This window comes from Grus americana, chromosome 13 (assembly GCF_028858705.1).
Source record: "Grus americana isolate bGruAme1 chromosome 13, bGruAme1.mat, whole genome shotgun sequence".
Lineage (NCBI taxonomy): Eukaryota > Metazoa > Chordata > Aves > Gruiformes > Gruidae > Grus > Grus americana.
The window spans coordinates 11,957,258-11,971,982 of NC_072864.1; the positions used below are offsets into that span (position 1 = coordinate 11,957,258).

General features: G+C 35.9%; 1 protein-coding gene across 4 annotated transcripts in view; it reads left to right on the forward strand.

The window, feature by feature from the left end:
• Positions 1-14,725, forward strand: part of CEP89 (centrosomal protein 89) — a 48,037-nt gene that overhangs the window by 8,763 nt on the left and 24,549 nt on the right. For all 4 annotated transcript variants that reach the window (XM_054840610.1, XM_054840607.1, XM_054840608.1 and 1 more), the window contains 10 exons: positions 190-408; positions 772-914; positions 1,276-1,326; positions 2,407-2,490; positions 3,440-3,547; positions 5,816-5,927; positions 7,518-7,698; positions 8,617-8,784; positions 9,445-9,586; positions 13,550-13,639. In XM_054840610.1, coding sequence (XP_054696585.1) covers positions 190-408; positions 772-914; positions 1,276-1,326; positions 2,407-2,490; positions 3,440-3,547; positions 5,816-5,927; positions 7,518-7,698; positions 8,617-8,784; positions 9,445-9,586; positions 13,550-13,639 — 1,298 coding nt within the window. The remainder of the gene's footprint in view (positions 1-189; positions 409-771; positions 915-1,275; positions 1,327-2,406; positions 2,491-3,439; positions 3,548-5,815; positions 5,928-7,517; positions 7,699-8,616; positions 8,785-9,444; positions 9,587-13,549; positions 13,640-14,725) is intronic.

Below are 14,725 nucleotides of genomic sequence, written 5' to 3' on the forward strand. Positions count from 1 at the left end.
GTCTGAGAGAAAAGATGGGAACTTGCAGCCACTCCACTATATAGCTGTCTTTCCAAATCCACTTGTTTCATTCTCTTATGAAGTATGATTCATATATAATGCTAATATTGGAAAAAATGGATTACAATTTGCTGAAACTCATATTCAAGTCTGAATACCGTTTAAATACATTGTACTGTGGCATTACAGATATGTCTATTCGGGCAAGGCAAGCACAGGAAAATATGACTAAAGAAAAGTTCAGAGAACTAAAACAAGAAAACTGGTCTCTGAACAAGGCGTACCAGGCTATGGTTCGACAATTTGAGGGAACAAAACAGCAAATGGAAGAACAGCTATTAAAGCTGAAGAGACTAGAGCAAGAAAACAGGATACTTAAAGAAGCTGCAGAGAAGTCACACAGAGAAGGTAGGAGAAACATAAAAGCTATTCTGTAGTTATCTTATTTGGTTTTTCTAAATTCTTACAACCTGTTCCAGCAGCAGTAGGTTTCCACTCATTGATTTGAGCAAGTATCTATGCAGAAGTAGTTTCTGAACAGTATTTTCTATATTTGTAGAAATTTTATCATGGAATACTTACATGATCATGAAAAAAAATTACTTGGTTGTTTAATTTTTTAATTTTTATTAATTTTTCATTACAGTATTTTGAGAGAAGTTCTCTTATGATTCTAGCTCATTGAGATTTTTGTTCCTTACAGTTACCAAATTATTGTTAACATTTCTCAAATTTCGATTGAACTTTCTTGTTGGGTATTTGTTTTAATAGAGGAGGCTACAGAATTACTTTGTCTCAGACGACAAGCACAGGAACTGGTAGATGAAAATGATGCTTTGAAAATGACGGTCCATCGTTTAAATGTAGAATTAAGTCGCTATCAAACTAAATTCAGGCCATTGTCTCAGGAAGAGGTGAGTATCTTGGTTATAAAGGCAGTTTGGTCTGATGTCCCATTGTCCTTTCATTCATCTTTGAGATTTTTAAGACTATTTTCTCCAAATTTGCCACAAAGTCTACGAGTGACATAAGCTTTTTCTGGAATTGTATGTACGCATTTATCGTTAAGTCTAACTTTAAGAAGTTAGATGTTCCTCTGTGTTAGTAAGATACTGAATTTCCAGTTTTGTTGACTTTGAGTGTGTGTTACATAGGCAACACATGTAATTAGAAACATAAGCTTGTTTGGGGTAATAGTTGTGACTGCAGTGGACAGTGGTTGGTGCTTCTAAAAGCAGGAAATAATTTCAGTATTTTTTTAAACATCTGTTTTAGCATCTAAAACTGAAAAGTTTACCCATGAAAGGACCACCACCACCATGGCTGGTAAGCAAAAAAATATTTTCTCTTATCTGAGTAAAGTAGTAGAATTTCTTTATTGGAACCAAAATATTCAGAATATTATTTTGTTACTTTACTGAACTATCACATACTAGTAGAATATTATAAACATTTATGTTGTTGCATGAAAAGACATAGGGCAGAACTTTGCAATGAATGTGTGCAGCTCTGGTTGAATTTACAGTAAGGTACAGATTGCATACAATCACCAACTTTGAACTACTGAATGCAAATTAAGTAGAAGTACTGTTACCCTGAGAATCATAAATACCATCTTCACTTAGTATTGTCTAGCATATAGTTTGCTTCAAAGTCTGTTGCTTAATTGTTAATCATCTTAGTTGTTAATCTTCTGTTGTGATTATTTTTAAGATGATATGAAAAGAAAATGGCAGATTTCAGTGATTCTTATGGTAGGATTGTTCATAGGTCCACTAGTAGCCTATGAATTTCTGGCAAGGAGAAGGCAAATAATCTGTGAAATTTAATGCATTTGTAATATATGAAACAATTTATCCTTGAAATGCTGATCAGATCTTAAATTTTCCTTCCTCATTGTCATTCAGAACTATACAGAAATAGGAAAGTCCTCCTTCTGCTTTGTCTTTCTAGCTATAATATCCAAGAATCACATACGTATGTATTTAGTTTTAAAGATACAGGTTTGAGAGTGTAAAAATTCCTTTCCCACTTAATTAATGAATCTGGGCTAAATTTTATTATTAACTGTAGTGTTTCACAGTTTGGTTTCATATTCATTTGCATCCCCATTCTGCTGTTACATAAGTAATAGCTGCTTTTTAGTGAAGTGTGCAAGTACAGCATCCAGCCTTGTCCTTTCCAAAGCTCGCTCCTAAAGCGGTGCTATTAAGTGCTTCTGCAGCATCATTTTGCATATGGTGGTCTGTGTGCTTGTGTAAGCCCTGCACTTTTGTCTGCAAGGCATATACAAACACCTTTAATAGCTTTTAAAACTAGCAATATATAACAGGAGAAGTAGTAAAAAAATATTGATGATATTATGGTTTGTAATTGATTTATATGGATGGATTATTTTTTTTTAAGTTGGATATGAAGTATTTGTCACCTCTTCTGTTGGCATATGAAGACAGAATAAGAGAGAAAGAAGATTTAAATCTTGAACATGAGGCAAGTTGCCATTTAAAGAAAATATACTTCTACACTAAAGCAGAAATAAATTACTGAAATTTTTAAAAGGAATTTGTCAAAACTGTTTTCTGCGTAAAATTAAAAGTGACTTTGTTTTACTTTTCCATGCATAGTTATTGTGCTATCTTATCCTACTTGGCTTGCTTGTTTTTGTCAGCCTATTCAGATGTAGAAGCAGGCACTACACTGAGATGTACGAGAATTGTGCTCTCTGAATAGAGTAAATCATGAACACAGTTAGTGGTGGAAAGAATTTACCGTTGTCATTCCTAATGGGGATGCAGAGGCCTGTATAGCTGCTCTTCCAGTTACTGGCCTGTGGATTTTTTGGTAGAAGAATATTTATTTCTAGTTATTTAAGGAATGGGCATTAAGGAATGGGTACTCTTTTTGCTTTGTAGAAGTATTTTTTTGTCACTGAATCTTTGAAAAATGATTACTTGCTTCAGAACAGAACTGCCATAGCTTTTCAGAATAATTTATTTCCTTCAAAAAATTAAGCCGTAAAATAAGAAGAAAACACCAAGGGTTTCATATTACTGTAAATTCAGTATATTGTCATACCATATTCAAATTCATGTAAATCATACTGAAAATGTATAGTATCATCTAATAATTTCCAGAATTCTGTTTTTTAAATCCATATTTTAAGGATCTAAAACTTGCTTAATTCAAATGACACTTAGCAAAAATCTGGCACAGTTTAAATATCTTTATTATTTTTAATCAAATATTACTAGATTGATGAAACAATTTAGAAGTTAAGGATGCATATCTGAATTAAAGATGAATTGTGAGATAATATGCTGTTAACAGAAGAATTAGAAAGCACCCAGGCATATATATTTATAAACGTTTTTGTTGATGTAAAAATTAAACCAAAATACTTACTTCTAAAAAATTTCATATGGAGTCCTTTGTCTTCCAGGAGGATATGAAGAATTTTAAAGTAAGAGTTGAAGAGTTGGTGAAGGAGAATGAAGACCTGCATGAGCAATTAAATAAAAGTAACTTCATTACCCCTACAGAATGGCAAGTTATACTACTAGAAATTAATTTAAAAGCTACTCGTTATTTTGTTTGTTGCGTGCAAACTTTTAAGATTACAGATCTTACGGAAAAATTTTGAACTCCTCAAGCAAAATAAGAGTTAATAGGGTTATGATTATGTCTTGTTGGAACAATGCTGATCTGCAATACCTGAAATAATTTTGGCGTAAAGATTAAATAGTCAATGTGCCGTTTTGCACTTGAAGCCCACATAATTGTCCCAGGCCTCACCAAGCTTTTGCTCTGTACCTTCAGCGGTGGCTTCATGCTCAGTGTTGTAGTGCATTGCTCCCCTAAGCTCCTTTTTGTAGCAGCGTTTAAAATTTTGATTCACAACATAGCCTCACGGTGCCAGGCATAGCTCAGGGTGAGGATGTAGCTTGGCAGTGTGGGAGACATTCCTTATGCCTAAACTTGTTGCTGAAATATGATCTTAGCGATAACAATTTGTAAGTTGTGGTTTTACCTGGAAAATTATTTTGTTCTTTGTTTACAATTGTTATACTTCAGAGACTTGTCCAGTAAGATACACAATCCATTTTCTCAACCTTAACTCCAGCCTATATAGTTTTGATGGGAAAAAAAACTTCCATTGTTTCTTTCAGCTGGTAATGCTTCACATCTTACATCAGCACTGACCTTCCTGTCACAAATAATGAATGTATTTTGTCATTGTTTTCATTTCATATTTATCCATTCAGATGAAAACATGCAGAGTCTTAAGTGAACACTATCTCAGCTATTAACTGATTTCTAAGTGGCTGATGTGTATTTGCTTCCTTCTCCTATGCCCACTGCAGCAAATTTCACAGTAAATTAGTCAGCTGAACTTACAAACTCCTATTTGCAGAGGTTTTCATAGATACAAATGTAAGCTGACTTCCATTTCCATGTTTGCAAAAATCTTCAGGGTAGGCTGTTTATATTTTTCAGCTGCCAGACAACAATTGTTAGCTGTATGGTTCAGCTTAATTTTAGTCAGAATATCATTTCATGGTAGGGAAAATTGTCCCTATCTAGATCTATATACAGTAGGATGCATGAACAAAGTAGATATATGTTGTATTAGTTACTGTCATCAGAAATTCTTGGTCACAGTCTGATTGGCCACACTTTGTTTGGGTTTAGGCTACTTTTACTGATTGATTGATGACAATTCTTGAGTTTAAATTCATGTGACATCATCTGACACTTGTAGTGTATTTCTACTTGCATTCTGGCTAATACTTATCAACTTTTTAAGCTATTATTAGAACAGCAAATAGTTTCTTAAGCTTTTGTTAACATCAGAAAGACTGATACTGGTTTTCTCAAAAGCTGAATTAATACTGGTTGTAAAGCACAGAGTTAAGTTCTCTGCTCAGTATAGTCCTCTTTAAATGCCCATCTTCTTTACAGGCCCATAAAACACACTGGCAGTATTTTTCCAGAGATCAAAGCCAAATAGATCCAAGTGCTATCCAAAAATGTATTGCATGTTTTGAAAACGGATTTGGTTCAGTTACTAGTTACATGGCTGTCTCCAAGTCATCTGGCACCATTATGTAGCTTTAATTCTCTTGTATGAGAAAAGTCTGAGAGAGCTGGGACTGTTTTGCCTAGAGAAGAGAAGGCTAAGGGGGGATCCTATCACTGTGTACAAGTGCCTGAGGAGAGGGTGTAAAGACAGAGCCAGGCTCTTTTCAGTGGTGCTCTGTGACAGGACAAGAGGTGATGGGCACAAGCTGAAACACAGGAGATTGCCTCTGAACATAAGGAAACAGTTTTTCACTGTGAGCACTGCAACAAGCTGTCCATAGAGTTTGGGGAGTCTCTATCCCTAGAGGTACTCAACCATTCTATGATTCTATGACATGGTCCTGGGCAGCCAGCTGTAGGTGCCCCTGCTTGAGCAGGAGGGGTGGACCAGATGGCCTCCAGAGGTCCCTTCCAACCTCAGACATTCTATGATGCTACAATTCCAATTCACACGTATATATTTTTTTTCTTATTTCTATAGGGAATTTTTGCTTTAGTCAAAGATTTTAAACATTTAAAGTAATTTACGTTTTGAGGATTGTGAGTTCGTGTCTGCAATGAGCTTACCTTGGGTCCTGACATTGCTTTCAATTAGGGGTTTTTATTTGTTTTTTTAAAGAGGTTCAAATATAATTTTATAAGTTTACACTGTTAGAAGTCAGTTGTGTTTTTTCTTTGGACATAAATTAATATTTGAATTATATTTTATTTATAAGCTGGTTGTCGTTGCAGGCAGCAGCTGCAAACTCAGGCCAAGCTGGTCTTGGAAGAAAATGGATTGTTGATGGAGCAACTCGAAATTCAGCAAGCTAAAGCAAAAGACAGTCACAGACAACATGTTCAGGAAGGTAAAGTGCTTGAGTTGCTCGTCATATGAACTACACAGAAAATGGTACTGCAGGTTTGGGGTTTTGTTTGTGGGGGTGTTTTGGGGTTTTTTTTCGACTTCATATATGCCTGCAAAGCATTGCTAAATGCAGGTAACACTAATACGAGATCAAGCTCTGGATGTCAACTGATACTGAGTCAGTGTCACCTATTGACACTATACAGCATACTCCATTTTGACTTGCTTCCTCTGAAAAAGTGACAAGAACTGTTAAACACCAATACACTCATTTTTGTAATTAAAGAGCACTTTTTAATGTTACAAGTTGGTATTTGTGAGGTATTATTTGCTTATTCAAATGTTTAATTTAAAATTTGTAGGGTTTTTAATTTTCTGCTTTGTATACAATGCTTATCACTTAATATAGTTAATTATAAGTAGCAGTATTTGATTTTACAGTTTTATAATTTGATACTGCTTAAATTTACATGCATCTTCAAGTAATAATAATCTGTTATCTCTTGCTGTTTAATCAGAGGTTTGTATTTGCATAAATTCAGAACACTTGATATTCCTTGTCTTGCCTGTAAATATTATTGCTTGACCAAGATTAATTTTTCTGCTGCTAGTTAATTTTTGCATCAGCAGATTCCTCTCGATATTTCTTGTTAATAGCCTTCTGACTGGATATTAGAGAGAGAACAAGCATGTTATAGTTTAAAATCCTAAAACTGAAAGTAAGATTTCTTAGTGAAGTTTAAAAAGCAAAATTGAATCTTAATTCACAGATTAGGATGTCCTGAAAAACATTTAATTATGTGCAATTAACATAAGTTGCTGATGAGAACAGTTTCCTTGAGTGAACCTATATAGCAAAACTGGAATTGTGACATTTTTTATTCATCTGCCACCCATCCCAATTTCTGCTTTTAAAGTTTCTGAGTTTCCTGTTTAGAGTTTTATTTCTCTATATCCATCTGTGTTCAGAAGATAACAATTCATCACACCCAAGGCCAAGGCCAGACAATACCCCAAAATCAGGTGTTCCTCTTTCCAAATCTCAAAATAGCTTGATCTCATCTGAGCTGTCAGAACATCCCTGTTAAACAGTGACATATTTTGTTATCTGTTGTTGGAGTTCTCACAAGGAAACAAGAGCCCTGATCTTCCATTCAACTGCTGTGGCAGTGTATCCAGTGATTATACTACAGGAAAAAATCAGAGATCAGTTAACAGAAACTAGGCAGTCTCTAGATGTGTGCCCCGTCTACTAGACTACAAAAGTCATGATCCATTTTAGGTTCTTTTCATGTATTAGTAAAATCTGAATCAGAGCATTTATCAGAGTAAAATATTTCAATGAGCAAATAACTTACAGCCCTGAAAAGAAGTAGTCTTTAAGTTTTGGCACTTTGCCAAAACAAACTGCTTGAGACAGCAAAAGAAAAATCCAAACTGTTAAAATACAAACCAAACGGACAAATCCACTGTTACATAATTCTATGAATAAATACGAATTAACATATTACTGGTTTAGTTGGGAGTTTCACTAGGTGATTGAGTTAATTCTGCTGTACTCAGTTATTTCTCTTTTTTCCCCTCCCAAAAGCTTCAAAATTGACCAAACAGATAATAATCTTAGAAGATAAGAAGCAGAGTCAAGAAGAAGAGATAGCAGAATACCAGAAGCAGTTAGAAGTTTTGCGTTCTGCTTGTGAAGAGCTGAAAGCCAAACTGGATAGCAGAATAGCAGCAGAGGAGCACTTTGCTTTGGTGAATGATTTAAAAAGGTATGAGTTTACATACTGTGCACAGAGAAACAATTCTGCAAAGCATTCACATGAACAGATCTGTACACACATCATTCTGTAGGTAGGAGGCAAGTGGAAACTTATGCTGGTAATCTAGGAAGGTAACTGCTAAAGTACACAGAAAGGTAAAGAAATATTTCAAAAGTACTGTCTCACTTTTTATAGACAATTAAAATTACAGAAGGAAATCCCAGATTGAGAGACATCGGTAGAATTGTTTCTGCCATAGAGTACTTACTGCTAAATGTACCTTTTAAAATAGTAGAAGAGGAGGCATTAAAAATATCATTTTTGTCAAATCTAATTACTTCTATCAACACTGTATATAAAATGTTCTCATTTTTTTGTTCCCATCTTTGGGAAAATGTCTGAAGGATCCTGAAATTCTAAACTAAAAATACTAAGTTTCTCCAATCTTTACAATATGGAAATAACACGTAACAGCACAACACAAAAGTGCTGTCATGCAGCATAGCCTGTAATGTTTTTCTGAAGACATTCTGTAAATTTGTTTGCTCTCAAGCCTTAGGATAGCACAAGTTACTGTTTCTTGGTACAGTGCCTTCCTGAGGAGTCTCAGACCTTTTTTGGCATTGCTATGCTAGTAATTTCTTTGAAAAAAAATCAGGAAGGGAATACATTTGGACTATATAGGATATTTTTTAAAATTCTATTTCAAGTGCAGTCAGGATTCATTATTTGAATAATTTTGTTTGCCTTATGTTTCATTCGTGATTCGATATGTCACGAGATTGTAATCCCTCTCTTTGATGTCACCACTGAACATTAAGCATTTTCAATGTATCTTTTTCATACCTTCAACATTTGACTGTAACGTAGCTTTTTAGTGAAGTAAGTCTATACATGGCGCCTGTTCAACGCTGTTGGTTTTTGCAGCCGTTTACAACAGGAGCAGGAGAAAAAGCGCTGTGAGGTGGAAGATCTAATGGGAAAGATAGCATCACTGCAAACTCAAAACAAGAAACTGCTTTTAGAGAAAAATAACTTCATGGCTGACAACAAGATCCTGGAAACGGAGGTGGAAATGACACAAAAGACAAACAGGTCATATCACATTCTCATTTTCTTGTATAGTTATACTTGTATTTCTAAAAATAGTAGAAATATCTGTAAAAGTATTGTCTGTCATCCCACAGTGTGTAATTTCTACCTACTACAGAAAAACCATGTTTCCTAAACATATCTTTGTCAAATCTAAAGGCCTGGTCATCAAGCAACTTTCCTAAGCTTTGTGTGTTTTCATGCATACTCTACTATGTCTACATGCAATTAAGAATATATCTTTAATGCTAGAAGTTAGCTATAGCAATTAATCATTTGTATACTCACTTGAAAAATAGGGTATTACGCTATTTGCAGACCTCATGCACCTGAGTGGTTCAGAGTTGGGCTTACAATACTTTAAAAATTAAACCCAATATTATTCTTATATTTCTTAAGAAATATGAGCTTGTAGCCATTGCACAAATTGTTCTTTTGAATCATTCTTACTGTTATTATTGACACAACACATTGTAAAGAAAAACAGCCCCCAGAAGTGGAAAATGATACTTTCAGCATTGCAAATATTTTGAGCCAGTGTCTTTAACAGTATATTTGATTGTTTGAGACCTGTACAAGTTGATTTGCACATGCAATGCAAGTTCTTTTAATGCCATTATTAATTTCCAATCTAAGAATTTCTTTTTTCTGTTAATTTTATAGGCGATTAAAGAAGAAAATAGGTCTTTTGAAACTGCAGTTGGAGGAAGCAATGGAAAAAGAAGTTGCAGCCCATCACTATCTAACAAACCTTATTGGTTTGGTGGAGAAGATAGCTCAGGAACGTAATCACCTTATATTTTTGGTAATTATCTTTAAATAATTAATATTACTTAATTGATATTTCACACAATTTACAACCTACTAGCACAACTTAGCTTTCTTTTTTGGCAATTCAAATTAACGATATAATTTCAGTTTAAGGATTTAGTTATTTAAATAGCAAATAGGATAGGAGCAGTAAAAGGTTATTTTCTAGAAGAGTGGTTAAAAGCAACTACCCTAATTTCTAGAGATAATGTAATTAAGCCTTAACTGACATCAGCATTAAGGTCTGCAATGGCATACATCAGGTTTAAAAGAGTTTCTTAATCTGATTTTAGAGATGGCTTCAATTGTTGAAAAATAACATGTGATAACATTAATTTTTAATATGCATTTCTGAATCTAAAGGTAAACTATTATCCTTAAAGTGATCTATGTGGACCTTCTGCTGTGGAAGCACATGCATATTATTGCTCCTTTTTGGAGAGCAGTCATTTTGACAGGCTGGTTGAGAGTTTGGGAACAACTTCCAGTTAGTGGAAATGCCTGGCATGGAAGTTGCTGGGCTTTTTATAGGTACACTTTGTTTCCTTTACAAGATCTTGAACGCAATTTCAATTTTACATATACTCTGTCTTCAAATTGGTCCTGGAAACCATTTCACAAAACTTTCTTAAAATAAAGCTGCTTTTGCTTCTGTTGTTCAAGTAGCAGACAAAGGTTGTCATCAGTGTTAGGTAAAAAGATTCTGTAGTGGTTAATTCCTAATTCTAGAAGAGGAACTATGGTGACCGAACTCAAATCCTTGATCACTGCAAACTGGACTTTAGGATTGTGAAACTAGGCACAATAAATGTCTCCTAGGAATTAGGGGAACTGGTTCTTATCTCTCAATCTGTGGTATATCTACTTTCAAATATTCAGCATACCACATTAGAAATACCACAGAGATCCAGAATTACCTGTAAGTACAAGGTGTTCCATTTGGCTTAATAACACCCTAGTAGATGTTCAGAATACTTTTTGCAGTAAAAGCCTGTTTCAGAAGGAAAGATGTCTTAACAGAACCTTAATTACCACAAGGTAGTGTAAACCCTATCTTTGCAAGTGTGCAGTATTTGACATCATATTCTTCCCTTCTGAAACCTGCAGCTGAAAGCACAAACTAAAAAATCACGTTTTACACACATGCAAAAAGCTCAGAGTAGGTCCATGGAAAGTAGCCCAAAATGCAATCAACTATGGCCTATCTTTATTTAGACAGGTACAAGCTGATCCGGTGATTAGAAGCCAGTCCTGTCATGCAAACAAGAATTTGTGTCTTCCTTTTGGATCACATTCTCGTGTGTATGTGTGTGATGCTGCTACATAGAATCATAGAATGGTTAGGGTTGGAAGGGACCTTAAAGATCATCTAGTTCCAACCCCCCTGCTGCGGGCAGGGACACCCTCCACCAGACCACATTGCCCAAAGCCTCATCCAGCCTGGTCTTAAACATTACCAGGGATGGGGCCTCCACAGCCTCTCTGGGCAACCTGTTCCAGTGCCTCACCACTCTAACAGGAAAGAATTTCTTTCCAACATCTAATCTAAATAGACCCTCCTTCAGCTTAAACCCATTACCCCTTGTCCTGTCACTACACTCCCTGATAAACAGTCCCTCACCATCTTTCCTGCAGGCCCCCTTCAGGTACTGCTAAGCCACAATTAGATCTCCCTGGAGCCACCTTTTCTCCAGGCTGAACAACCCCAACTCTCTCAGCCTGTCCTCATAGGAGAGGTGCTCCAACCCTCTGATCATCTTTGTGGCCCTCCTCTGGACTCGCTCCAACAGCTCCATGTCTCTCCTGTACTGGGGCCCCCAGAGCTGGACGCAGTACTCCAGGTGGGGTCTCACAAGAGCGGAGTAGAGGGGCAGGATCACCTCCCTCGGCCTGCTGGTCACACCTCTCTTGATGCAGCCCAGGACAGGGTTGGCTTTCTGGGCTGCGAGCGCACACTGCTGGCTCATGTTGAGCTTCTCATCAATCAATACCCCCAAGTCCTTCTCCTTGGGGCTGCTTTCAATCCATTCCTCGCCCAGCCGATAGTCGTGCTTGGGATTGTGCCGACCCATGTGCAGGACCTTGCACTTGGCCTTGTTGAACTTCATGCGGTTCGCACGGGCCCACCTCTGCAGCCTGTCAAGGTCCCTCTGGATGGCATCCCTTCCCTCCAGCGTGTCGACCCCACCACACAGCTTGGTGTCATTGGCAAACTTGCTGAGGGTGCACTCGATCCCACTGTCCATGTTGCTGACGAAGATGTTGAACAGTGCTGGTCCCAGTACTGACCCCTGAGGGACGCCACTCATCACTGGTCTCCACTTGGACATTGCTTACATACTTACTTGCATACTTACTTACATTACACACTTACTTGCTGTCCATTATTTCTCCAGTTTGTGACTTAGATATTAGACAGTGCACAGTCTTGCTCTTTTTTTTTTTTTTTTTGATTTCACTGTGTCTGGGCTGACAGCAGGGATACTCTGAGACAAACTTTTCTATTGAAATAGTCTAGTATCAGTAAAACCTTTGGATATCCAGTTTAGTTTGCTGCCTGGTAGAGCTTAATCAGAACAATCTGGTCCTAATTTTAATCGCTGAACTTAAAACCCACCTTGGCAGAATGTTTAACTGCAGGTATCTTGTAGTCAGGTAATCTGATACAGTTATCTAATGGGAAGGCCTACAAAACACCAAAAAAATAATTACAGCCAGACCATAATGATTATGAAAAAACCACTACTGACCATGATGTATAATTAAAAAAGTATTATCGTTCCCCCCACTTCAATATTCAGTAATAACAGGTTTATTTACTCAGTTCAGCTACTGCTATTACTCTAGCCATATTATTTTTTAATTCACTAACTAAATTAAAGCATTGAAATTCATTTTATGCAGATTTAATCCAGGAAAACAGGGAGAGGAGAAAGGGTACAGCACTCGAAGAAATTAGCCTATATTCTTACTTAATGAGGATACAAAAAACAAAATCCATAGTAACCATAGCTCCACAAACATAAATGGATAGTCTTACATTTACTGCTTCCAAGAACAGTGACAGCCTACTGATAAATCCAGTAAGAGTGAAACACAGCAGCAACAAATTTATTTAAAACAATTTTGGTAGTGCAACACTGATGATGAACTGTAATCCTGAGTTAGCAGCTGTCAAAATGATTCTTTTATTGTACTGTATGATTCAGCTACCACACAGTAAATCAAAATGTCACTGTCTGAGCAGGAAGCTCACAGACTCCAGCGATGCTAGTTAATTTTGACTTATGTGAAAGGAGCAGCTTCTCTGGAATGATATGGGTAGTTCAGGGTGGTAAGACATTGCTGATTCTAAAACCTAGTTATTTCTTTCTTGAATGCTTTCAGTGGATTTAACAGTTGAAACCGTTTATAGTTTTAAAATCATTTCATTGTTTACAGCTTATGCATTTTTTTGCTTGGTTTACTTTTTATATCTGAGAGAGAGAATGTAGTGCTTATAAAGCGATGGAAACAGTCATAAGACAGAAGCATTTCATAAGCCACATGTCAGACTCCTTGCCTGAACCCCTGCCAACTTTAAGGGCTCTTTTGAGAGCAGACTATTAATCCTGACCTGGAAGGATGAGTTTCATGCATACAAATGGGATCCCTAAATGTACATACATACATCTGTAGAAAAATATGCAGAATTGATTGGGTTTACAATACCAGTAGCTATGATCCTTTCAGAATAAACCCGTTTCAAGGTATTTTGTTAGTGAGACACTATTTGCAGTCAGATGACAAATTATTAATTAGCCATTACTAGAATAATTTTCAGGATTCTTTTTCCATCTTGGTTCTTCAGACTATTGGAACTCAAAACAGAATAGCTTTGTCTTCCTCAGTGTATGTATTTTGTCTGCCCTGTCTGAAGTAATGATTACATTGATTTATGTATACTGTATGTTTGCAGGCCAGATGTTTGGAAAATGAGAATCATGGTGTTCTCAACAAAATAGTAGAAGGCAGTCTACGCTTAGGGAGACTGGAAGAAAAAGTTAAGGTAAGCAGTATTTCTAAGCTAAATATTATGTAAAACGTTTTGGTTTTTTTAATGAGAAAAGTCAGAAGTTAATCTGTGTCAGGGTTTTAATGAAAGACATATGGATTATTTTATAAAACATTTTTAAAAAGCAAAATAGATTATCATAGTTTTCACAACTATCTTTTTCCATTGTATTTGTACATTGCATGTCTGCCAGGTTATTATGTTTACATCATTACCTAGAGAATTATGACTAGTTGTAAAAAGAATTAAAAATTATACTTTATTTGTATTTCATTTTTGCTCTGTAGTGTAGCCCAATTATTCTCTCTCCTATTTTTTTGAGGCTGTACTAATGCTTCAACTTGAAGTCCATTACAACTAGATTTGGGAAAATTAAAAACATCTCTTGAGTACAGTTATCCTCAAGTACTTTTGTATGGCCATAGGGTAGGAGGTTTAGAAACTCGGAGGACGTTCAGACATCTAGCCTAGTTAGAGAATACATTATAGGTTATCTTTACAACTGTCTAAACAAATACAAAGCATAGTGCGTAACTGCAGTATAACGGTGAATAGTGTGAAATGCATTTGAAACTTTTATGTTTTAACATCTTTAATGTTACAGTAATCGCTTTTACTCTAAATTCAAAAAAGGAAGGAGAAGGATATCTGGCATATTGGTTTCTGTACACAGAAAGTAATATAAATTACTTTCAAAAGCTGTTTTGTACTAAGTCAAGTTTGTGCAGTTTACCCAAAAGCAGAGCCTCTCCATACATTGCACTTTTTCAGTTGAGACCTATGCTGGTATTCCTGCATCAAATGACACAAATGTGCACCACTACATTAATGGAGACCAACTCCTTCTGCACTTTCCTTGTAAGGATCAACAGAGCACAGGAATTAGCAACAAAGAAAACAAACCAAATCACAGATGTAAAGAGAGAGCAGTAAGCTGAAAAATAGCTAGAATTTGTAAGTAACCCTTAAGAAAATACCTAAATGTATGAAACATTACCATAAAAGAATTCTCCAATTCTACTAATACAGCTATAAAAAGTTTTTAGCCATTTTTTCACCCTCATTTATGTCTATCTAAAT